At 42.8% G+C, this 26,291-nt stretch overlaps 1 protein-coding gene across 2 annotated transcripts in view; it reads right to left on the bottom strand.

The window, feature by feature from the left end:
• Positions 1 to 26,291, bottom strand: part of SFXN5 (sideroflexin 5) — a 109,237-nt gene that overhangs the window by 63,326 nt on the left and 19,620 nt on the right. Inside the window, exons 3-6 of one of the 2 annotated variants that reach the window (XM_056358948.1) lie at positions 22,020 to 22,097; positions 5,492 to 5,518; positions 4,100 to 4,154; positions 2,114 to 2,139 (exon numbers count right to left, since the gene is read on the bottom strand). In XM_056358948.1, the coding sequence (XP_056214923.1) occupies positions 2,114 to 2,139; positions 4,100 to 4,154; positions 5,492 to 5,518; positions 22,020 to 22,097 (186 nt within the window). The remainder of the gene's footprint in view (positions 1 to 2,113; positions 2,140 to 4,099; positions 4,155 to 5,491; positions 5,519 to 22,019; positions 22,098 to 26,291) is intronic. The other variant, XM_056358942.1, reaches the window with a different exon arrangement.

Genomic DNA, 26,291 nt, shown 5'->3' with positions numbered 1-26,291 from the left:
TCAGGTGCGAACGGCACTTTGTGGCCCCAAACTCAGGGCTAAAGCTTGCCGCTTGGGCAACAAGACCCCCAATTTTCAATGGCTGGGGAAAATAAGGTGCTTAAAGCTGTGGATGGCAGCTGGGAGCAGCAGCACAGCTTCTGCTCCATCTTCACTGCCTGCATCTTGGGCTGAATTTCCTAAATGTAGATAAATCTTCCTCCTTGGAGGCCTTCATCTGTGCGATCAAACACAAATCCAGGGTGAAAAGTTACAGCCCAGCAGCCACCTTGCACATCTCGCCCCTCCAGCAAAAGGAGACAATGTGAGAAGCTGAATTTGTTCCCTTCTGGGCTGAAATCTATGTTGGCAAACACAAACTCTCTCTACACTTACACACACCCCATCCTGTCCCCGCTCTGCCACTGCAACCCACTCTGGGGTTGAACCATATACCTGAGCAGGGAAAGGATAGAGGCTAAAAAGAAAAGCAACTGATTGCGACTTGGGGCAAGAAAAAACAGCCAGAGGATTTGGTTGTGTCAAGGGAGTAGCTGCTTCGGCCAGAAAAGAAATTATTATTTTCAGCAAGACCTTAATCTCTTTCACAATGAGCTAAACCATACTGAATTATTTTGCATTAGCTATAGGGGAAAAAAATCCCCAACACATATATAGGCAGCATCAGGTATTGACTGGTAGGCAGTAAACCTGTTAATACATAATCTGATCACGTCTCTGCCGGTATCTAAGCAGGGTGTTTAATTGACTCCCCTGAACACCGGGACAATTAGCGCGGGTGCAACGGCACGCCAGCATGGCTTTGCGGGCGAGGACAGCCACGCTCGCTCAGCCAGAGCCCACCGCAGGCACATTAAGTCTCTCTTGAGGAAATCCCATCCCCCTATGTGAAATGCAAGACTCAAACTGTTTTTATGCTAGAGCAGGCTGCCAATTTTGTCACTAAATTTCACAGATCGATTGGCATAAATGTTACATTTTAATTTTAACATTTGAAACGTTTGGTTTTTTTTTTTTTTTTTTTTTTTTAAATGACAAGAGGTTCCAGTTTATCCTTTACAGCTAGTGAAATTGGGCTCATCTGACAGCTCTCGGCTCCTCTGACAGCTCTGGATTTGGGCCGATTTCATTGTCAATTTGATCGTTAACTCATTTTTGTTTAACCTTTTCTTTTAAAATGCCCCATACAAAGTTACCACCAAACCCTTACACACAACAACAAATAGTAACAGCCGCGATGATTTCTGGTTTCAGGTGCTAGCAACCCTGCTATCACCATTTGGGAAGGGATCGTTACCTTTAAGCAAGTACTGTGCCATGGCCCACTGGGTTTAGGAAGATTAAATTCAGCAGATTTTGCTCCTTCAACCATTTAAATATCCATGATCTAATAAACTGAGCCAAAAACTGGTGGCCAGTAGGACCAACTACCTTCTGGCACCAACTTTGGCCAAAACTCTGTGCCTTAGTTTCCCCATTTGCAAAATGGGGTTAATTAATCATTCCTGTCCCTGAAGACAAGCTGAGGTTTCAGCATTAGGAGGACAGGCAGAATTATCTCCCTTCTGGTTTTTGCTATCAAGAGCACCCAAATGCTTTACAAATTTCACAATAACAAGTACAAACTAAAAATGCCCTTAGCAATAACCCCACGGAAAGCACTTGCTGTTTTAATTAATCAAGACGAGAGCATACAACACCGGCCTCGCCGTGCTGTAGCTCATCATGTTCAGGAAGCGACTTGTAAAACATGTAAATTAAAAAAAAAAAAAAAAAAAAGTGTCCAAAGATGAAATCTGAGAGTTGCAGAAGTTGCATTTTGCAGGCAATGAGCTCATCTTGGTCTTCCCTTTCCAGAAGGGAAAGATAAAGCTGAAGACGTTGCAGGGGGCTGGGCAAATAACATTAAATAGATAAATAACCTCAAGCACAATGTCCATAAGGCAGGTATTACATGACAAAGCCCTTGCTAATGTGCAATGGGAAAGGTGGGAACCCTGCGTGAATGTGTCACAAGGCAGTAAGGTGGAATGTGCAGAATTGTCTGCGAGTGCTAAAAAATGCATTTCTTAGTACTCGCAAACAGAACAGGGAGAGATGATAAAGTACTTACGATGGGTGTTCCAAAAGGAATGTAACCTATTAAAAAACAAGAAAGAAAAAAAAAAAAAAAGAGAGATGTATGCATTGTAATACAGTTTGGGGATGGAAAAAAAATCACATCTAAGACATCTATCAGTTTAGAGTAGAAGCCACACCTAGCATGACAGGCTGCACTCACTTCCACCAGCTGCATACCACTGCAGGGACGTCTGTGGACCTACACCAGACACACCAAGCATCAACTAGAGCAGCGTTCTGATTTTTGCCCAATCCCCTTCCCATCCTCTATTGGCTTGTCTTGGGTTGCAGTTTTAGAGTTTCTCTGAAAATCTAATAACATCTAGACCCTAAAGCTTACTCCAGTAAACCCAGTCTGTGCCAGGACGTGGTATGAGGGCTTCAGAGGGCACTGTGTTGTTGAACTGGGCTAGGCAACCAGCAAAAACTCAAACCAGCAAAAGCAAAGGGATGATGGCTCAGACCAGGAGCTGCTTGGTACAGACCAGGAGGAGATGGGTGCTGCCACAATGGTGCTAACTGACCTGACCTAGTGGCTCACTGCCAGAGAAAGAGGGAGATCCTGTCCCCCTTCCCAGGCTCAGTCACGCAATCTGTTCCCTCCCTCATGCTAGCTCTGTTGCTCATCAGACCCTCCCACAACCTACCCTTGCTAACCCAGAAGAAAACTCTCCAGCTTTCCATGCCCATTTCCCTCTTGTTGAAGCCGGTCCCACCAGGACAGGAAGGTGAAGATGTTCATGAAGCCATCTAACAAGCTGAAGAGCCTGTGCCAGTTAAGGAGCAGGACCATGCCACAATAGGTGGGACCTCCCTCTTTCACCACCTGCTTTATCAACATCTCCACTAGTGATTTTACACCAGGAGAGCTCATTTATTTCCAGGTCAGTAGAAAAAGGAACAGAGTATAAGCTGAAGAAAGTATATTTGCAGCATGGAGGAGAGAGGGACTATTTTAATCATAGGTGTAAGTTAAAGCTCTCTATATTAGAAATAAGCCTTTACCCCAAATCTTATTGAGCACCACAAAAATCAAATGCTTCACATTTTTCCCCTGCTAAGTCTGCCAATTTTTGTGCTAATTATAACTCATCTCTATGACTTCCACTAGAAGGTCTTGGAACATTTTACCAATATTACTGAATTAAGCCTCATGGATCCAATTTACAGTCAGAAAGGGCAAAGACCTGAGAGGAAGAAATTTTTTTTTTTAAATTAAAAAATAAAGAACAAGGCAGCAAAGTGGTGGGTCCTGGTTTTTCTCCCTCTACTTTACCCTTAACATCATCCTTCTTCAAAGAACTGCAGAACAAAACCCACCAACCCTGGTATTTTCCTCTGTGCTCAGTATTCAAGTGAAGATGTTCCTGCCAAAAAACATCGAAAAGGTCTTATTTAAATAGATCCTTTAGGAAAGGACCAAGGCTGCCCTTGCATACTCAAGAGAGCTGCTATTCAACCCACAGCAGAGGTAGCTGTGGACCTGTGCATGGCAGAGGGACATCCCAAAACGGGAGGAAGAGGCAATGATTTCACCATTAAGCAGCCCAGTTAAGCCACAAGGAAGCTGATCCTTCCTGAGCTCCCAATGCCATGGCTATTAGCTACCACCACACACAGAAAAATAGGGTTCATCCTATTCTCTCCTGGAGAGCAAAACCCTAAGCTGCTCGTTGGGCATCAGGCTTCACTGTTTACTGCAAAATTAAAATGCCTGTTCTAGTGACGGATACCTCAGAAATGCCAGAAAAGACGTTAGCTTGAGTCCACATTAAAATACCTCAAGGAAAGGAAAATATTAAGCACTAGAGCACTCGTAGGCATTTGGGATCCTAATTTTCCTCACTTGCAAAGGGATTTTAGCCTTTATCTTTCTGATGTCAGTCTAAAGATGCAATTCAAAAACAGGAGGAAAAAACCCACATTTTGTACAAGTTCTCAGTAAAATCAATGATTGCCCGATTGGGACATACTATACCTGACATTCGGAAAGGCATGAAGATGGTCTCATTTGTATCAGGATGGATGATGGCCTGTAAAACAGTCAGCAAACAGACAGTAAAGCACAGCAACAGTTGGCAAGGTGCAGTGAAGCCAGTATTCAGCCTCTACAAATAGCACCTTCAAGCAGAGTGTATGGGGGGATTTCATGCATTTCAGCACCCTCCTTGCTTTTGCAGTTCTGACCAAAGGCAGTTATTCTTCAGCAACCTTCAAAAAAACTCCTCCTAATGCTGCTTTCCCCTCTCCTTACATAATTTAGCATAGGTTAATAATTTAGAAGTAAATAATTTAACTTGAAATACAGAAAGTGGCTCTTTCTTGGTACCGTAACATCCCCAAGGGCAAAGCACCACTGTACCTTAACCCCAGGGGGGTTAATGCAGATTTAGCAGGGGAAAAGGGAAACCTAATTTCTGTCCCTGCCTGTTTTAAGCATCTCCACCGAGGTGCGGCTTAATGTCCTGGCTGAAACTCTGCCCTACGATAGAAAGGAAAAGCCCTCGCTATGGCAGAGGAATGGTGAGGGCAGGGCTGCCTGCTTGGGAGGGAACAAGGATGTAAATCACTTTTTGCTGCTTGTAAAGCAAATGGGTCACAGGAGACCTCTGTAAGGACTTGTGTGGCTCAGCCATGATGGATGGATTCAGCCTGAGGAACAGCCCCCGTCTGCAGGTAGGCCTGCATAAGCCTGCACGGCACATTGTAGGAAGCCTGAAATGCTGCTTCAGGATCCAGCTGAATTTGGATAAAAACACAGAGGTATGGCCCACTCTGGTTGTCACTATAAGGGTCATCCAAACAAAATCCCCTCACATGCCACAGGATTTGGATTTGCTGTTTAACTCAGCCCTTACATGTATCCACAGCTTCTCGGCCAACGCTGGTGGCTGTGGACAGCCCAACCTCCACGGAAATCTGAAATCTGCTTTACTGATAAACAGACAACAAAGCTCACTTGGCCCATTTTTCATCAAATTTTACAATGAGCCCAGGAAGTTGCACTGGCATTAACTGGCTGGGGACAAAAAAATCAACCCCCAAGTGACCCGGGACTGCAGAGGAGGAAAGTACGGCACAGTTACAAGCCTTACCAAAGAACTGTCAAACTATTTTCAAAAGACTGGAGACAAGAAATCTCTTGACTAGACAGGGAAGAGAAAATGAAGACATCAAAATATATAAATACAAAAAAAAGTAATTCAGACTCTTCGGTGGCAAGAGTGTTCTCTGCATTTACATTTCTGTGGCAAGACAAAACAGCAACTGGCAAAGTCAATAATGGAGAAGAGGACAGCATGGCTTAGCAAAAAGGGAAAAAGCAGCAACAGTTGAAAACAATAATGAAATATTAAAAAAGTGTTATTACCTGCTTTATTTTTTGAGCTCCCCACAGCTAGAAAAATAAAAGAGAATATTGTATTAAAAAAAAGAAAAAAAGAATAGTGTAGTTTTATATCAAACCCCAAATATTCATCTTTTAGCTGCTGTAGTAAACGAACGCGAGGGACTGCTTTAAACAGACTCATTTTCTGCATTCTTCCAGGATGTATTTAAAGACACCAAGCTCCTTCAATCTGTGCGGCCAGTAAGACCAGCAAGGCAGAGAAGATATTCTTTCTTATATTGAATGCAGCCAGACTTCACGCTCTGCTATAAGCTTTATGAATCAAGAATTATCTCGGTAACTCTGCCACACGTAGAGCTAAAGGTAAATTTAGCACAGCCTTTCCTTGGATGAGCTTCCTGCGGAAATCGAGGCTTGCTGGGGAACAAAGGTGGAGCAAGTCCTGCAGGGAAAAACAAGAAATATCTTTTCAAATAAAACCTGGATTAAAAATAAACCACCACTAGCTTTCACTTTTCACAAGGGAAATGCACTAAAAAAATGTTCGTGAAGAGGAAAAATCTCATTTAAAACTCTCATGAGCCCCTACTGTTATTTACTGACTGTAATTCAGCAGCATCAAAACACGTCAAACCTGGCTCAGACAGTAGAGATCCATAAGCACCGAGAAAGAAACGTCCTACATGAGATGCAGGTAGAGCTAATGAGTAGGTGCACAACATCAAGAGACGCTCTGGCATACACATAAACCCATAGTTTGCCCCCTGCTTAATAAAGCCAGAGGTCTTTCCTCCATGAATTACACGTAAATGCAAATTACAATCTCCAAAAAAAAAAATCTCAATTTTGATGTATATAATTCTAGAGATGGATGAAAAACCAGGGCTCCCGTAAAATAACACAACAGATCATTGCTTTTACTATTAAAAACTGTTCTGTTCAGCTCAAGTCTGGCTTCAACTTCAGGCACTGGCTTGCGTTACACCTCTGTCTGACAGCCTCCAGCGCTGCCTATTTTTGTTCTTCACACAGGTACTTGGAGCTGCTAAAGCCACCCTTTAACCTTCCCTTAAAGAAAAAAAAAAAAAAAAAAATCATCTGAGCCAGGAGACTGGCTGTTTTGTTGGCAAGGAGCATTTGCCAATCTTTTAACCACCCTCATGGCTCTTTTACATCTTTCCAATTTGTCAACATCCTCTTGAATCGAGGACGCCAGAAACCAGACAAATTATTCCAACAACAGTTGTACCAGTGCCAAACCAAGGGTAGGATAACCTGATGAGTTCTGCTCTTGCTGTTGATAAATCTGAAGACGGCGATAGCTCTTTTTGCTTGGAGAGCTCACGATTACCCACCAGAATACCTACCCAAGCACCGGTGCGTATTCTGCAATACAGGCTTTCACGCTTAAGGTTTCATCGTTATGGTATAAATTAAGCCCCATTCTGCCATTCTTCACCCAAGTTTTAGTGACTTCCCTAAATATAAGTCCATTAAAATACTGTTGGAATAAGGTAATTACCCTATTATAAATAGCATAACTTGACCCACTGATACCAGCAACCCCAGTATTTCACTCCAAATTCAGCTCTCACTCCAGAATTGAAGCCCTGTGATGGACTCCACTGCATGTGATGAGTTATTGGAATATGAAATGTCACAGGCTGATGCATATATCCACAGGGTTCTTTCCTGAGAAAAACTTCCCTTTTTAAAGAAAACCATTATTTGCCCATCTTGCAATTGAAAAACAGCCTGAGGGACACAAAGAGACAATCTTTATGGCTAGCAGAGACAAGATGTGTCTACCCTCACCAATCCTAAAATCCAGAGGGTGGGAGGCTGCATGCCCTGACAGCTACCAGGGCTTTTCTGCTCCTGCCTGCCCACCAGCTCAAGAACTTCCATGGGGTAAAGGTGAAAATCCTTGAGCTGCAGGTGACTATTCAGAGTGTTCCAGTAACCCTGTGGCTGCCCAGGTCTCACATATCTTGGATATGACACAAAGCCATGGGATTTTCTTCTCCAACTGCAAGCACCAAGACTAGCAAAAAGGAAGAGGGATGGTTTCCGAGCCAGCGCTATGGCTTTTTTGGTCACATTATCTAATTTCATTAATTGATCCCAATATTTATGCATTTTCCTGCTGCAGTGCAAATATTGTTAGAATATGCGATTTCATTACTTCTCAGAAAGAGACTTTACAAGATGCACCTGATGAGTCACCTAAAGATTCTGCCAGCTCATTTTCACTTTTTTATCCTCTAATTCATTTTCTGTCTGCAGCATTTTTCAATAGCTCCAGTACTCTGACAAGTCTTGCCAGCTGGGGGGCTCGTTTCTGAGAGCAAGTCTCTATTTTTGCTGGGGATTTCATTCACACTCTCTCCGGCCATCTTCGAGAAGCAGCCAGATTTTTATGTCATTTACACTAGCGTGAATCCAAAGCATCTTCACTGGAGCACATGGAACAACTCCAGATTCGTGCTCAATTTATGTTAGATTTAGGTCTGTGATCTCTAAATATAGTCAGCCTGTACTGGTTGGGTCTCCTGTAATAGACGATCTTCCTTTACATCAGCTTAGCTGAATATTACTGGCTCAAAGTTAGTTACACAGGGTTTTGCCACCATTCAAATTTGGATGCAAGAGCCAAATCTGCTCATACGTGGGTTTACACCAAAGGAGATCAGAGGACAAGGGGACAGAAGCATTGGAGCACTGTTAACATATTCCATTATCTGCTCAGCAACCTAAGCAGGTAGTAACGGACAAGTTTCTCCAGCCTGTGGCCATTGCAATCTTCCACCAGGACAGATCAGGCTCTGCTTCATGGAGATGTCCTTCATGGTCGTGGAGGAATCTGCTCCAGGCACCAGCACTTCAGGACACTAGACTCATGGATGAAACTTCCATCCATCCATCCACTCTTCCAAGGATTCTGTTTTTTCTACAATTTTTTGAGGAAGAGATACTCACCAGTTTGCTCACCAGCTACAGCAGATAGCTTTAAAACTCTGAACTCAGGAACTGAATTCAGTTATACAGAAACATTATGTACTTATGATGTTTAAGGAAGGGTATGAAAGACTGCCATGATCTAAAGAGAACCAAAGCTGCAGTAAGGAGCGAGAGGCTGGAATAAATTTTGGGGAACAGATATGATCTTTGGTTGACAGGACATTCATTAGCATTCCTTATTTAGCAGCAGAATCACAGCTTAGAGATAGTTTTCAAAAGAAGTATTTATTTAAAGAATATAACCAGCCCAAATCTATTAGCTAACACCTGCCACTGTAAAAACAGTAGAAAGGGTACCAGTTAACCTTAAAAGATTAACCTCCCTCCTACTAAATACAGTAGGATTTCATGGTCCTCCTGGACTCAAATATGGGAATTTTTTCCCCCTCTACACAAAGTTTCACCTAGATCAGAAAACCATGTTTACAAACCATTCATCCATGTTTACAGCAGGCTCCAACACTGCTAAAACAAGCAGCCAACTCCACCCTACACAAGCGCAGTTGGCTGTATCCAGACCACCTACTACACCGCTGAAGCTCACCTCTGGTGTCTAAGGTCAGGAGAGCACTGACAGATTCACACCACCTACTCCCTTGTGTTGCCAGCAACCACCTCCCTACCGTCAGTGGAGGCACAAAGGCAGAACTGATGTCGGAAATCTGCAATAGATGCTCTAACACTTCCCTCCCTCAACTGTATGCACCAACAGGAGATGAGTCCCTTGCACAGTACAGTAATAGACGTTGAAATGATCTTAAATCCACGGGTGTGTGCTCTGGATATGCCACGTCAGGAACAACTCTATGGAGAAAAGCCCTTACCAACTAACTGCAAGTTAAACACACGTAGAAATACAGAATTGTTGAGGTTGGAAGAGACCTTTAAGATCATCAAGCTCAACTGCTAACCCAGCACTGCCAAGGCCACCACTAAACCATGTCCCTAAGCACCACAACTACATGTCTTTTAAATACCTCCAGGGACAGTGACTCCAACACCTCCCTGGGCAGCCTCGTCCAAACGCATAATGTCAAGGCACGGCTGTTTTCAAACAGCTGATGAAGAGTCACATGGTAGATGAGCCTTGTGTGCAAGAGAAAACACAACAGTTGTTTTGCAAAGTTCTGCAAAGACTAAGTGGTCTAATCATGTCAGGCTTTGCACCATCATCACTCACAACAGCTTGCAAAATCCCCCTAGTAAAGACAAGGTTGAAGAGGAAATCCTCAGAAAAATGAGTATTTTTAGTTAGTTTATTTCATTTGTCCAGTCAAATGGAGACAGAGTTCCATCTCAAAATCTGCTCAGCCCTTTTCTGCTTTGTCAGGGAGGTTCTCACCCTTTCACAAGATCCTGCCTGCACCCACAAAAACTTCATTTTAAAAAGGTAACAGCCTGAAGTTTGCAATCCATCAGAAATCATCAGTAGTTTCACACTCCAGGAGTTGCAAGGTTTATTAAAGCAAAGCTCAGATTATCTATCCCACACTGAATTCCAAATATTGGGTGTCAGGAGTGGAATGTGCGATGCAGCAAAGCTTATTCTGAAGAAGAGCAAGCTGCTTTCATGTGAGTGGCCATTCGGAGGGACAGTCTCCAAAACCAGATGCACTTTCCAATAACCCCAATTGCCTAAATGATATGAAGCCAGAAGAAAAAAGGCAAAATTTACTCTTTACAGCAACAGGGATCCAGCTTCGCTTTAGCGCCAAGCAATAGTGAATGCTCAAAACAAGTTTTAACCTCATTCCAGATCCCTTAGCTGGCAGTTGAACAGCCAGAGTAAGACACCTTACTGGTGGTAACTGATAGTGGGACTCATCTCCCCCAACAAGCATCTACAACATAATAAATACCTACTATGGCAAATACTCTGGATTTCCTTTATGTCAGTGGTTCGACTCATCCTGACTAGGTGACCAGTACAGGCTGCACAACTTGCATCCCAGCAGTGCTTGCTTCTCTCCATTGGCTTTAAGATGGGACCTACACAGTTAGTTCAGGCTCAAACTGGGATTGGCTCAAGCCAAAGCAGCTCATACGGACTTTAGCATGGCTTACAAAGATACAGTTTCTTTGGATTCTAATAAGAATTTGATGAAAGTTGAAGATTTTCTGCTAGAACATTTAGGGATTTCAGACTTAAGCACTACATCTTTTCCCAAAAGATCTCCCACAGATCTACCTGGGCACATCTGGTCCTTCCACATGGCCACCAGCCTGAAACAGAAGCACTCAGCAGCAGCTCCACCACACCCATGATCAGGGTTAGCTCACATTAGTCTTCAGCATAAGATTAAACATATCGGAAGACTCACATGATCCCTTTTGCCAGCAGTACCGTGGGACATTCCCATTCAAAACTGCTCCTCACAGCCCTTTTGGCAAGAAGGTGGAACCTGCAGTGGATGGAGCTAGAAAAGAACATCCACGCATGGCCTCACCACTGAAGCCCTGCTTGCTGAAATAGGATATTCAACCCCGACAACAGGTGCTTCTTATTGATATTATTTCACTTTTTTTTCCACTATGCTTCTGAGATTTTTCATTGGTTGTAAGGTTACACTGTTACAGATGAAGATCTCCGAAGTGCCCGCCACACTGCACTCTCCAACATGTCATCCTCTCTTACACATTCTTCCCTACTGCCTTCCTAGTTATTAAAGGCATTTATGGTGGTCAGTTCACTCCAGGCAGCATCCCCAGAACCTCTCAGCAGGTAACATGAAAACAAATAAGTATCTATGTATTTTTAGTATTTCAATAAAGCTAAACACCAGTGCCAAACTCAAGGCAGTCTGGTGCAGCTGAACAGCTACAACGCATTCTGCTTTGCTCTCCACCCGTTCTTTCTCCCCCAGGAGTGCGATCACTCATGCTTTGCATGGCTTTCTCCCACTTCTCTCCAGCAGTCCCAAAATCCCACTACTTGAAAAGTGATACGTAACGTACAGACAAATGCACACCACAAGCTCCAGCCAAAGCATTTGGTTAGGGCTAAATGCTTTTAGCAAGATTTATAGATTTACAATGGTGGAATCCCAGACCTTCTGGTTCCACATTTAGTATCACCTGAATGTCTGAAAACCTGGATGATGTGCCTAACCCTACCTGTTAATAGATATGGAATCTGATGTCTGGCTTTACTAATAAACATGGAAAACAAGGTAACATAAACCACTGTCCACACTTGGTCCTCAGTAGGAAATCTCACCAATGGACCTTTTACAACCCTGGTCCTAATAATCTTTACATTAAAAAGGTTTTGGCTCCAAGGAGATATAGCTCAAATGACCCAATGCATGGGATAAATCACACAGCATATCTGTGTTTTCTGCCCTGCACCTGGCACTGAAATAAGTCAGCAGAAGAGGCATCAGAAGCCACTGCTCTTCTTGGATGCCAGTGGAAAACTTCCCTGTCGTAAGCACCATTGAGTCCCAGTGTCATGAGCTGTTGCCCATCTGCAGAACCACAAAGCCTTCTAGCAAATGCACGTGTAGAAGAGCATCAACAGAGATACCTGTATGCACCGCAGCACGTCAAGGCAAACATCTCCACATTGGGAACCGGATTGGAATCCACAAGCGATTCCAGTGCAATACACAGACTGACACAGATATAAAACCAAGTGTAGGTGGAACCAGAATCAAGTCCTGACTGATAAAAAAAGATAGCGCTTAAGCAACACTTTGCAGCACTCAATAAATATTAACTAATTAATCCTCACAGCATCCTTCTGGAAAGATTTACGCAGAATAAGAGGCATGGACTGAAAACCATGACTTGCGCCGGGGTTGGAGAAGAACTTAGATGACATTACACGTTTGAAGTGCAGATTTGGAAACCAGGTTTGCTAATCCAACTAGGTTGCTCAAAATCAGATTTGTTTCAGTTTATTTTAGCCACACAGAGATTGCAAATCTAATCTGATTTATAATCTAGATATGACTTTAGATAAACTCTCTTAATCCTCAAATGATGAGATGAAGCAAAGCCAGTTTGTAACTGGGTAAGAGCATCAGCAGTAGCATTTAGCATGGTTTCTCTAAGGTGCATTAACCTACAACACCTCTGTCCAAGCTCCATAGGGGCGGCCTTTTGTCCTCTGACAGTCTGGAAATGACACCTAAAATGTCTGACCTATCTTAGACCATCTTAGCATCACAGAGAACATTTAGACTGCAGAAGAGAGAAGGTCCAAGTTCAGCCCTTGGACCAGCAACTAGGCTACTCTCTTGCGAAGAAAAGGAAGCAGCAGGACAACTGATATATCTACATTTTATCGTATCCTGCAAGAGACCAGAGGGGGAAAAAAGTACAGTTTACTGCAAATGGACCTCTTCGCTCTTCATCAACACTGTTAAGAAAAGCTATTATTCTCCAAAAGGGATGCTGTTTAGACTCTGATAGATTCATTGTTCTCTGCTGTGTCTGGGACAGCATGAGCGGCTCTTCCCGCTGCTAACATGATTGAAGGAAGAACACAGTAATAAATACATGCCCATTAAGCTGGTGAGCCTCTTTTCACTTCACTGATACTAATGGGGAAGAAATGAAACAGTTTCAAAACAGCAAGTTGCCAAAACTGCATTTGGAAAAGCTGAAGAGTGAGAAGTCACAACTGACACACCACAGTTCATGCTCCGCCAACGCTCTCAGGAAGGGGCTGGCTGGAGAATAGCAAATGTCTGTCTCCAAGGGACAATTTCAAAAAGCTCCCTTTTTCCTCTCACTACAGATCATTCAGTTTGGGTTTATTTTTAATTATTTTTTTTCCCCTCCAGCTGAAGAATGCTTTCTGCTGAAGGGGTGAAGCTTTCAGGCTGGAGTTCCTGAGGGTACAAAATCAGGTAATGGAGTTGTTCCACTGCTACCTTGTTTTCTAACAAATAAGATATTCATGCATCTTAAGGTGCATGTATAAGTAAACATACAGTCAAACGAACAGACAGATTTCCAACAATTAATCTAGGGACCTGTCTTGGACTAGATGACCTCCTGAGGTCCCCTCCAGTCTGAATTAGCCTAGAATCCTACAGCAGACAAAGAGGAAGATCCAGAAGGATCAAAAATCTCAACACCTGGTGTCTCTGAGCTACAAGGAGTTTAAGTCAGCAAAAGATCCACAGCTCAAGATGTGACCTTGGTCTTATGAAACCTGGATTAATCTCCTACCTTCATCACAGACATACCTCACCTTCAGCAGCTCAAGGTGGTATATGTTTATGGTACCACAGCCCCACCACCCCTCATCCTCAGCGATGCACTCTATCCCCTATGTGGTATAGACCACACACAGCAGACAGAAAATATAGGGAGCTGTTCAAATTTTAAAAATGAAGCATTTTGGGAGTGGGGGAAGGGAGCTTTAGTTTTTATTAAGATCAGCTCTCTGAACCAGCTGTGCCAGTGCAAGCCAGCAAGGAGGTGGGAACACATGGCCGGGAGCAGAGGAGGCAGAGACATGGCACTGCTGACTTAGATCAGCTCATGCTGCCATGGCATCACACTTTCCCTTGCAATATTCTGGGCACAGAACAAATTTGTACCCGTTCACATAGAAAGTTCAGGGAATGATAAATTTAATAGGTAACATCTTTATTGCAGGTGCATGTTTAAGGACAGAATCATCTCCGTAAGACTAATGGCTGCAAACGTACAAAGGCTGCATTTAGTTCATTATACAAGTTTTTAAACCTCTTATTGGCCTCATCCTGGCATTAAAAAATAAAAACCATACACAAAAAAATCATCACTCATTCTCTAGAGTCCTTGTTCAATGCACATGAAGCACCCTCAAACACTTCTGCTATTCTGTGGCTCTTTACCTCTCTCTGCTGGCAGGACCATAGGGAGAAGCCAGGGTGCCAGCCTGAGATCACGACCAAGGGGACAGACAGGAGGTAGAAGAGGACAATGAACCTTCATCACTGTATTTCTTAGACTGTATTCTACTTCTTGTTTAGATACTACATTTTTAGGACAGAGTGGTATGAATCTACAAATGGGGTGAATCAGGGCTCTGATCCTAACTTGCTCATCAGCCTAACATCACTCCATATATTGAACAGCAGCGCTGCTCTTCAGTATTTGGAGCAGTATCAGGCTGATGAGTGGTGATATTAGGCAGTGATATTAAGCTGATAACTTAGCAGCTATTTCTACCCTAATTTTGAAGGCAAAAATGATTCAGCGCACAACGGAAAGGACACGTTTTGCTGGGCATGCCAGCAATGTAGTTTGAAGTATAGAATTACTGCAGGGAATTTTAGTAAAGAAAATAAAAGTATAAGGCATTGTGGGAGGAAATGCTGAAAGACAAGAGCAGCCTGAAGTTCACAGTGAAATTTCCCCAGCACTGACACCTTACTGCAGTCCTTCCAAGGCAGATCTTCAGCGACTGAACACCCTTTCACCATGTTCACCAGCCTTTAAAAGGGCTTTTCTGCCATGCACGTTTGTGCAGCACTGAGCACAAAAATCACACAGTAAAAAGCAGCTGTGTTGTAAAATGGGAGTGATTTAAATCTGATAGCCGCTGAGTGCTGCTTCTCTTAACTTTTACCACTGCTGACATGCCAGCATCAATCTGTTCCTCCAATCTGTGCTGGTCTGTTGGACAGGTTGGGAAAGGGACTCACACACACAGAGGACACAGATGCAATCCTACAAATTAGTGAAAGAAGCCTGAGGATAAAGGACAAAAGCCACATCATTATGCCCTGCAGTTGGTACAGCCTTTTAGTTTGAGGCTAAACCTCAGCACCGACACTCCCAAGCTAAAGAAAACATCTGCTTTTAAGCAAGCTGGCTCTTCGTCCTTGTTTATCAGGCTGATATCTTACAGCCCTTGTTTTTATAGGAGAAACTATTCCCTCAAATGAAACCTTTTTACTCCAGCGGAGTTTCCCTCCAGGAGGCAGTTTGGGGAATTGCCTGCCCTGTTTAGAATTGGATATGTTACAGTCTATACCTTCTGCTGCAAATTGGCTCCCAGTGCACTTGTGTGTGTCATTTTCACCTACCCACTCGCAGATCACACCAGCCACCGGAGCTTCGTGCAAAGGGCCGGATTCTGCCAACCCCAGGAGCCGCCAGCAGAAACCATCATTAAAAACGGCTTGCAGCAGCGGGCCTTTTAACACATGTCTCTTGCCATGGAGCGGTCTGTAAGGAATGCAAGCTGAAAAGGTTGCTTAAGTATCACGAGAGACTACTTCAATGAGAAGCACAAAGTGCAAAGAATGCATGATCAAGATGAAGGAATACTTACAGAAGGGCAATAATACAACAGTACCTACAGAGCTAGAAAAGATGGGACATAAATGACAACTGAACCAGTTTCTTCCATCAACATGAATCCCACACACTTCCTTTTTTTCCCCTGCTTTCTAAGGATCCTGCTAGTTTCTAGCTTCCTCTGGGACAGGGAGATGAAAAGGGATACATGCCATCAGATGACACGTTGGCACTTCAAATGCACTTAACCTTTGCAGAAGGAGCCAAATGAAGGACATCAATGGATACGGCCACCAAACAGAACCAAGCAATGGGAAGTTTACTAAACTCACCAGTTCTCTTGATGTTTCCACAGCAAAATTTTGTACTTCTAAACCATCATAAGAAACAGCTGTTTCTTCCATCAAACTCTTCTGGATCCATGGAGTTCAATCACCCAATGCAGAGACACACAACCACCCAAAATCTCCCACCAGGAGACCAAACCTCCCCAAAGCCTTCAGGGAGTTTATTCTCCAAGCACGTTCTTCAATCCTGTTAAAATACCTACCCCAAATGACCAAAAGAACTGAACTAGAATCACATAATTGTTTAGGTTGGAAAAGACCTTTAAGAACAGCCAGTCCAACTGTTAACCCAGCACTGTCAAGGCCACCACTAAACCATGTGCCCAAACACCACAGCTACATTGTTAAATCCCCCCAGGGATGGTGACTCCCCCCTGTCCCCGGGCAGCCTGTTCTAGCGCTTGACAGCCCTTTCGGTGCAGACATGTTTCCTCACACCCAAACACTGCCCTGGCACAATGTGAGGCCGTTTGCTCTTGTTCTATGGTTGCATTATCAAAAACACCCTTTTTTTTTTTTTTTTTTTTTTGAGAAAAATTATGGTATCATAAGAACCTGTCACAGAAGGGGCTTAATAACAGTGTGAGGTATTTCCGCTACACAGAACATTTTTAGTTAGTGGGGTTTTAATAAGTGTAATGTGAAAGACTTAACTTCATGTCTAATAAAAAAGAAGTCTGGCTCTTAAATATTCAAAGAAAAAGTTGGGTAAATAAGCTAAGCTGAAGAAGCAGAGACCAGAGCACATTTTCTTGCTCCAGTACATAGGACTGAATGAATACTTACCAAGCAGCTATTTGTCCTCTGTTTTGCTGACTACATAATTGATATACCTATGATAAAAATCATGCTTTTAAAACATTTTTCTAATGTAGGAAAAGACCCTATAGTTTTTCCTCAATAAAGAGCTATCAGCAGTCTAGCAGCTATTGACAGTTTATAGAGATCAACCCTTCATTTTACTAATGATGCCCATGAAATCGGTTTTTACCACCCTGAGTTAATGGTCATTTTCCCTAAGTGGTGAAATCACTCCAGCTCAAGAGCAAGTTACAAGAGCTACTGGACGAGTGTGAGACCTGAAAGTGGAAGAGATGTAGGTGTTGGCAGTGTTAGTGTCCATGAATCATTTCAGAGACAGTAACTGGAGCGAAGAAGCATTTATTCTGGAAGCTGGCTTACAGATGGTCACAGGGAACTGGAGCAAGGTACAATTATGGCTCTTTGGAAGTTTTTTTCTTTAGATGATGATGGCTCTTCAGAGGCTTGGCGTTTTTTTTTCTTTAGATAATCCATAATTGTTCCATTTCAGCTCATTTTGAAAAACCTGCTCTGAAAATGCAGAAGGAAAAGGCTCGCTCTACAAGAACCCTGTCAAGAAGATAAGTGTGGAGGAGATACTTGCCGTTACATAGCTTTAGGCTTTTATATTTTCCATTTTTCATGTGGTGAAACCATTTCAGCAAGCAATATAGATTGTGCTGAGCTGTTGTTATGCTTTCAGCTACTGCCTGCCATCCTTCATGAGAACCACAAATTTCTGAATGAGGATAAAAAAAATGGAATTTGAACACTGTCAAATGTGCCGTACCACAGAAGTGGATCAGTTGGGAGATTAGTGAAACAACTCTGTCAAAACAACTTGTCTTCTTGATCTCAGAGCTGATATTTGGCGGGGGGGGGGGGGTGGGGGGTTGGATTCTTAGAAAGCCAATGCATTAAAACTCTGGCCAAACTGTTATTTTTAAAGGCTTCTAAGGTGATTGTGATTTTAATTCTGATTATGAAACCCGTAAGACCATTCAGGCTTCTCTTCTACACGTGTGCCGTATCTGACCCACACCCAAAGAGCCTGTTATAAAGGTACAATTGCATGTCTAAGGTTATCTAGCAACCAAACCTGAATCATCTGTTAAACAAAGAAGATAAAGGGTGTTTCTCTGTTGAGCATCATATGAAGGCCTACCCAGCCTTTCTGATGAGTAGTAATAGTGAATTAGCCCCTCTCAGATACAATTGCATTACTATGTCAGATGAGTCAAGTCACCACTCCAGTATACACTTCTTACCCACAGTGAACATGAGTTGATTAGCTCTGTTCACAGCCAGAGAGGTAAAAAAAAAAACAAACCCAACCAGTCAAAAATCAAATTACTTCTCATCTGCTGGTCTTCTGCCAGCATATGGCAACTTCATCAGTGCATTAGAGGTGTGTGTGACACTCAGCTATCAGCTATGTAAAACATCAGACAGCTCAGTCTTTTATTCCAACATCAACCCATGCACGTGAGCCACAGAGTGGGCACCTCTCCAGAGCTCCATCAAACCCTGAATTAGCACTAGAACAACCGCAAATTGTTAATGCCTTGTAGCCAGAGCCCATCCTGCAGATAGTGGTGCATAGAAAAGCTATAAAAATGGTAAAACTCAGCTTGAGGAAAGCAAAAATGTATTCTCCAGGTGTCTTCGGTTAGCCAGTAGAAAATTTGGGGTGATATCTATGCAAGTGAGATGCTTCCCCTCCCCCAAAGCAATCAAGCAGTACTTCGTATGTTCTGCAAATGCACCAGCAATTAATGAGACACTTACAGCTGTATATATCTGGCACACTCATATTTAATTCAGCACTGGCAAGCTTGCCAGCTACACAGATCTCCCTGCATGCTCCTCTCCACCTTCCTCACTGGCCATGGAGTTAGAAAACAACTGATACTCAGAGCACAAGTTTTGTGGCACGCACTGACAGCATTGTCCAGCCCTACGTCCTCCTTGCAGAGACAGCAGTCACAGCCCTGTTTCCATCAGACTGACTGTTAGATCTTCCTCAGTCTCAGAGAAGGAAAGGAGAATATTTGGTTAATGAACAAGAGAAGCATCCAATGTCTGATGTCACCACAACTTTAATATTCAATGAAAACCCATTTTCATACAAATCATCTGGGCCTTTTAGTTCTTTGGTAGAAATGGTCATCATTGGCAAAGCTGAACACTCAGTGTTATTTTGTGACTGCAGCATAGCAGTAAACACAAAGGCAGAGTAATACCACGTGAGCTGCATGACAAGAAGATGCCCCAGGGTATGGAAACAACTAATGCCAATAAAAGACTACAAAGATCACCTTTGATGCAAAGAGAAAAGCACATAAGAATATCCATGTGTGCAATGACTGATTGCAGTGTGCAATTCCACAGCCTAAAACTGCAAAGTAACACCTTCCTACAGGAGAATTTTGTTTCTAAATTGGTGCTTTGCTTGAGAGGATGAAGATCCATCCATTTGGCGACAACCATGCTCTCACACAAGCTAATCAGCAACAACATCTTGAAGATTTTCACCAGCTTCACTGCAATCACATGCAGGTAAATGATCTGTTCAAGCCCACTCAAGAGTACATTTGGGAGAAGAGCACTCAGACAAAAGGGACTCGGGGCTTTCAGATGTCCCTTGAACATCTCCATCATGGCCCAAGCGCTGGCCAGCCCATCATGCTGCTAAAGCTTCACACTGGGAAGCTCCCAATTAATCCAGTCTGAAGTACCCATTTACTTCACCCAGATGGATCACAAGAGTGCCAAACAGCATTTGATACTTTTATTCCTCAATTTACCTCCTGTTTCATTACAATGAGCCAGCTCCAGAAGTAAAGAAGGACTAACACCTGCTGGCTTCACGGATCCTTTCTCTGGGTTAACAAGGCAGCTTCAGCTGCTTCATAATTGTGGTTGCTCCTGTCCCACTGCAGCCTAGGCACACTGATTGTCATCTGCTTTCAGGTCCTTTCCATCTTTACCCTTTTTCGAGTGGTTGTGGTATCCTGGGTGAACATTCAAGTCTCACAGCCTTATGGGATCTACCTGTAGCTCGCTCACCTCTCCCTGTGGTTTGGTTTAATTAATGCAGCACAGCACAGTTAAATACAACAAGCACATGCTGCAATTCCACCCCAGGCTCCTCCCGGGAGTGCTACTTTATCCTACAGTCAGCAAAACTACATAACCTCCTCTAACATAATTGACATTGTGATCAAAGTGAACCGTGTCACGACAAAAAAATTATTTTTGACACTGACGTGCTAACATTAGTCTAGGAAAGGCATTTTTGGCATCATTTTCTCTCTCCTCCTCTGCCCCATGCTTTTATTTTACAGTCTGAACCCTCCAACTTGCATAACAAGGTTCACCTCCTGCATATGTTGCCATGACTGAGGGAAACAAGAAACGCAGTGCTTTTGTTTGCGCTCTCTCAATGCAATTCTGAATGAACTCTGGGTTTATCCTAGGTCTTTCACTAGGAAAAGCCAAAATGTAGGTCAAAAGTCCATGTGGTTTGCCATAGTGAATGACTTATATTTCATCTGCCTGAAGGCAGACGGGAACTGAGTCATCTGCTGCTGCATCACTTTCTGCTTTTCTCCTTTCCTTGACCCCGGTTTCTTTTTTCTTACCATCAGATTATCATTGAAAAAATGCAGTGACATCAAAAGACCAGGACAGCAATGCCTCATACTGCACATCATGCAGGGAGGAGATATTTCCCATTGATTTTTTGTTCAAGCCATGCCTCTCTCTCAACACAGCACCTACCACACAAGTAGTCACTTTCTAAAATAAATGTGAGTTTTAATTTTCTTCGTTTACATGCTATGCTTGTCTTTTATGAGGAGCAATAATTACATGTAAACAGGAAAAAAAATAAAAGAGATTATTTGATATACAGGTTGTGAGAGAAGAGCTCTCTACCAGTTCCATCACTGTTTAGTTGGGAGGTGCACTGGTCCTTTGCCATGGCTGCTTCTTACATCTCCTTACACTTTACAGCAGGTCTGCCAATCAGTTCATGCTGTTCTTTATATTGCATTGTTACATAGGGCTGAAGTCTTTTGTGCTAGATGCACAAACACACACCACAAAAAAGCCCCCATACTGGTGTTATGGTCAGGTGTCTACACATAGACAGGTAAGGAGGAGAGTTTGAGATAATACCCACAGAAAGACCGATTTCTGTTTCATGCCACTGATTTGGAGGTAAAAGGCTCAAAAAGCAGTCTGCCCCTCTGCAATACTCATCTCTGCTTCCACAAATTTCTTGTGTTCATATAGATGAATCAGACAAAAGTCCAGAAAATAGGACTGACAGGGTTTTGGGAGAGATCACCCAGCCCATCCCTCTTGTCTCACAGCAGAATCAAGTTCTACCAAAAATGATCCTTTTCTCAGCAGCTGCCTAAACCCTGCTAAGACCTTCACCATCAGTGAGGTTTCCACAACCTCCTTCAGCTTCCATCCCAACAGTAGGAACACCACCCAGCACACAGTACTACTACTGATGGTACAATCTACAACAGGAGGCCATCCAGCGGGTTATATGCAGCCCAAACAGTATTTATTTCCATGAAGAAGTGGCAGTTATTATAACCAACAGGAACACAGTAGGAGAGGGGGCTGATGCATCACAGTTACTAGTACAAGAACCTACAGGACTGGCCTTCAGCTCAAAAAAGAAAATCACATTTTTTTCTTTTAATAGCACAAGCACACTTTGCAAGGGAAAGGGAAGCAATAGCACTGACCAAAGATAATCGGTAAGTCTGCAAGTCAGAAACTGCTAACTTTATACTTATTCTAAATAAAAAACTTGTATGTTTGTACTGCAAGCCACTTGCTGTCACTTCTGCTGAGCAACATTTATAACATGGGAACTTCAGAACAACCCAAATTCACTATAACACTGGCAGTTGAGCTGCAATGGTGCTCAGAAGCACCACTGCAGAAGTCAGCCATCAACTAAACAGAGCCAGTATGGGGTTTTACCAGTAGAAACACCCAAAAAGTCCTGCAGTAGTGCATTTGACTAGACAGACTAAAATGCCACCTCATCCTCCCAACTTTAGACTGCAGGAAGAAGCAGAAATTTAACAAAGGTTTCTTCCTCTTACCTCTTTGTTGGTGACTCCTGGGGGTAAAGTCCCGTGCTTGTAATCCTCCAACAACTGCACAGCTTCCTTCAGACGACTCTGCAAATAAAACAGCAGTGTGTTCTGCAATGCTTGTCCTGTACTGTATCGTTTTAGTGAAGGCAATGAATTTAAGTTACAGAATTATACCTTCTTTCATGCAAACCTCATAATGGGTCCTTTTACCCATATGATAGAAAAGGAAAAAGAATGTAGGGACACCTGTTTTGCTGGTTGGCACAGCCCTGCTGTTTTGTAGCTAACCACAGAAGCAGTATAGAGGAAGAGAACAAACAAAAGAGAAAATAGAAAAAAACTCCCCCTCGCAATGCGTCTATAGAAGATATCACAAAAACCTGAGTCTTTAGTGTGGTACCAGAGATCTAGTGAATCTTGGAGATTAATGAGTTCTCACTTAAAGGCAGAAAATAGTTCAAAACAAAACAGATATGTTCCGGTGCAACGTAGAATTACCCATCTCAGACACTAGTATCACTCCACATCACTCTCAGATTAATATCTCCCAGTGATGTCAACAGGGCAACTGCTTAGATTGAAGACCTGACCTTGCCTCCATGTCCTCTCCCAGTACATGCATTGGTGGGGGAAAACTGAAGGGAAGAGCAAGGCAGAAGCCTTCACATAATAAGCATCACCATTAAGAACTCAGTGCCTACTAAAAAGTTAAAACACAGCAAATTTTAGGCTGATCACAGCACAGCTGTGTAAAGAAGAGCGGCTCCCCTGGACCTAGCATTCATGGCATGCAAGGCAATGTTAATATCACACTTTATAACTGCACATTGAAGTCCAAGTTGAGTTAATTTATCTGAAATACTGTGATATTTTCATATCCTTCAGATGATCTCCAAGTGCCACAATGCCGAACCACTGACCTGTGCTGCTTTTATACAGCGCCTGTTACACACTCATTCAGACGGGGGTTCTGCAAATCAGTTATATCCTCTCTAAAATTACCGAAGTCAGTCATCAGTGCAGTTAAAGTTGGAATCTGACTATCACCAGTGATTCAAATACAGGCATGTGTAAATAAAGATCTTCCTCACATTGTGATAAAATAGAAGACTAAATACATTTCATGTGTTCACGGGATGACAAGAGCATCAAGCCATGCTACCAGTCTGTCAGAATAATCAATTTACTCCCAGAACAGTTATTCTTATATATAGAAAAGTGTTCTGCAGTTGAAGCATTCAAGGTTTATACGCACACACAATACTTTCAAGAACTATATATATAATAATTTTAACATATATATATATAGTGTGTGTATAGTGTGCATACTTGAGTATATACATATATACTCTGTGTAGTTCTTGAAATTAAAAAAAAAAAAAAAACACAACCCACAGGACAGAAGCAGACAGGTAGAAAGAGTCTTTGACTAGACCAAGCTAAAGAAGAACAACTTAGGATATGAAGAGCAGCTTCGCTGTGGTTAAATCTGCTTATCCAAGCCTGCAGCAAGCACCAGATCACTGAGTAATGGCTCTCAAATATTTAAGCCAAAAAAATCACTCAACTAAACGTTCCCAAACCCCTCCTGCAGGTTATCTGTCATCCAGATGAGTAACATCGACTTCGGCTTGACATTTCTGCACTAGCTGTTGTTTTGGCAGCTTTTCTAATATTAGTGCTGAAGGACATTTCATAAATACAGAATATTTTCTCTGAAATAACACGTAGTGTCATGGTGCTTCATCTAAAGCCCTGTGGTTTTAGTGTAATCGTGGCAAGGCTCCTTGTCGTCACTGCAAACTCCACTCTCACAACCCTCCTGTAAATAAGGCGAGCGCCCCTGAGCTCATTACAAGCTTGCATCCATGGGATCAGTTGCAGGGAAACTCCTTTCTCCCTTTCATGCAAACATCAAAGAGTACTTTGTTGTTTCCTTGGAAGCGCCAGCAGTTACGCCAACCTGAAAGCAGCAATTAATGAATGACTATTGTCCTCAAAAACATTCAACATGCAAGACATATGGAATAGTGGCAATTCCTTCACTAAGCAGAGCAAGCAGGTTGGGATGGGATTCATGGCTGTTTTTACACTGGCTGAGCTCACATCATCAGCACCACATTATTTCCAGCCTTGATATTTTATATGTTCTTGCACTGATTAGCAGCGACTCAGCAGAAGCAGAGAGTCTGTACAAAGACGTCAAATGAGGCTTAGCATCAGATAGAAATGACCTCTGCAAAAATCTATATATTCTTGGCAAAATGTGGGCTCAGAGATGGGGTTTGTTCATGCTGGGTGATAAAGCTGAGGTCAGCACTACCAGCCAAAGCTCATAGCCCTGTGTCACTACACATACGCAACAAGTGATAATTTTTCTGTTTTCTGCCCTATTTCTGGGTGTGTTGGCCTGAAATTGGCTCTCTCTGACTTAGCTTGTCCCATGCTCTGTGCCTGACATGCCCCTGCAGAAAGAGCTGCCCATCATCCTTCTCACACTTTGCAAAGCCTCTTGCTTGGGACTTCCCAGAGCTGCTCTGGATTTCTCTGACCAGATGGGGCTCAGGTCCACTTGCAGATCCAGGCATCACCCTTGGCTGCTGGCGCGCTCATTCCCCATTCCAAAGGGGACAAGGCTATGATGAGATCCTGAAGGGTCTCAAAGACAAACAGTTAAGGCCAACTCTAGACTATATTTTAGTGCTAGGTGTGAGCACTTTCTTTTGCTCTTCTACTCCCATTTTACTGTGGCACTGTGAAATTCAGAAAGTTATATTCATCAGTTTTTATACATTTTACAAGAATATCAAAGGTGAAGTATGATCGAGTGTATTCAAGAATCTCCCCCCCTCCCCCCCCCCCTTCTTCAAAGGCTAAGCAACCACTCATTTCACCTAAAAAGCTGGCTATGGAAACACTGCCTTGCTCCAAAAATCAGAATTACTTAACCTATAAAAGTTTTCATTACTGGTTCAGGAAAAGCATCCACATGACTCAAACTTTCTCCAACAGTGGCCACAAACAGTGCACAGGGCAAAAAGCAAGAAGGCAGAAAGCAGAAATAATGTCTCCCCTAAGCACCTTCCAGGCTCCCACTGCTTTCAGCCAAGCCTGATGAGGTTTTTGCAGATTTAGTGATCTCCAGTAGATTTCTCCTCCAGCTGCTTGCTTTGTATCCCTTTGAACCAAACTACCATCATCCAAGTAGACATAACAGACAAGCTGTATATAGCAACAAAAAAAAAAATGTGTCATAACTCTTAGCCCCCTTCCCTTATGCATATATATGCTAAATCTGTCTTTAAATTTAAACTTATCTTAATAAAAAAAAACATGCAAGTGATAGAGTGAATACATGAGTCCTTTCCTGGAAGGAGCTTGCATTCTTTAGGAGCATAAGTGCATCCTGAGTACTTCAATGGATAAGGCCAGTCACTGGCCATACTTTTCTGCATCTATCCAATAACCCAGACAGAAAAGTAAGTCCTCATTATTTAAGCCAAGTCCTCTCGACACTGGGCAAAAAGAGGAATAGTTATGGATTAGGATGATATTTTCTCGTGATAGAGCACTGGGTGACGCACTGTTCCTCCAGAAGGGCTGAGGAACTGGGTAGAGAAGAAAAGCTGACTCTGAGAAATGGGCACGTGGGATGAAATCCAACAGCACAGCATGTGGCCATGCTCCTCTCGGCAGGCTCAAATTTCTGCAAAACCCTCAAAGCTCTGTAGCTGAAACGACCAGCTACAAGAAAGACCAGTTGAGAGCATTGGTTGATCACCAGATAACTATGAAGCACTGCAAACATGAGAAACAAATGGGATTTTCAGGCTGTTTCAGGCATTTCCAACCTGTGAAGAAATATAATACAAGATCACAACCGGACTTGAGCCTCTGAAGTTGTTCTTGACAGCACCTTCCCCTGTTGTCCTCATGGCTGTTTAAAAATATCACACTAAGAAAAAGCTATTGCCTAGCATGAGTAGCAATGAAATATCACTGTATAATATTGTAGACGTCCCAATAATCCAGAGGTGAAAAGCCAGACAGCTGAATGACTAATGACTGCAGATCCAGGGAAGACAACCCTTCTTGCCTCCAAAGCTAGAAAATAACCCAGGAGTGCCAGCACAACATTCTGGAGAGCCATTTGTGCTCATTACTGATATGTGTTTTTGTCACTGAAATTACCTACACTGTGTGTCTTGCAAATTATCTCCACAGAACAGCATGTAACTCTGAATGAAAAACTGGAAGTAATAGATGAATGGGTCTGTG

This window comes from Falco biarmicus, chromosome 1, assembly GCF_023638135.1.
Source record: "Falco biarmicus isolate bFalBia1 chromosome 1, bFalBia1.pri, whole genome shotgun sequence".
NCBI classification, from domain to species: domain Eukaryota; kingdom Metazoa; phylum Chordata; class Aves; order Falconiformes; family Falconidae; genus Falco; species Falco biarmicus.
Note: the sequence above shows the minus strand (reverse complement) of the source record. Positions and strands in the feature narration are given on the sequence as shown.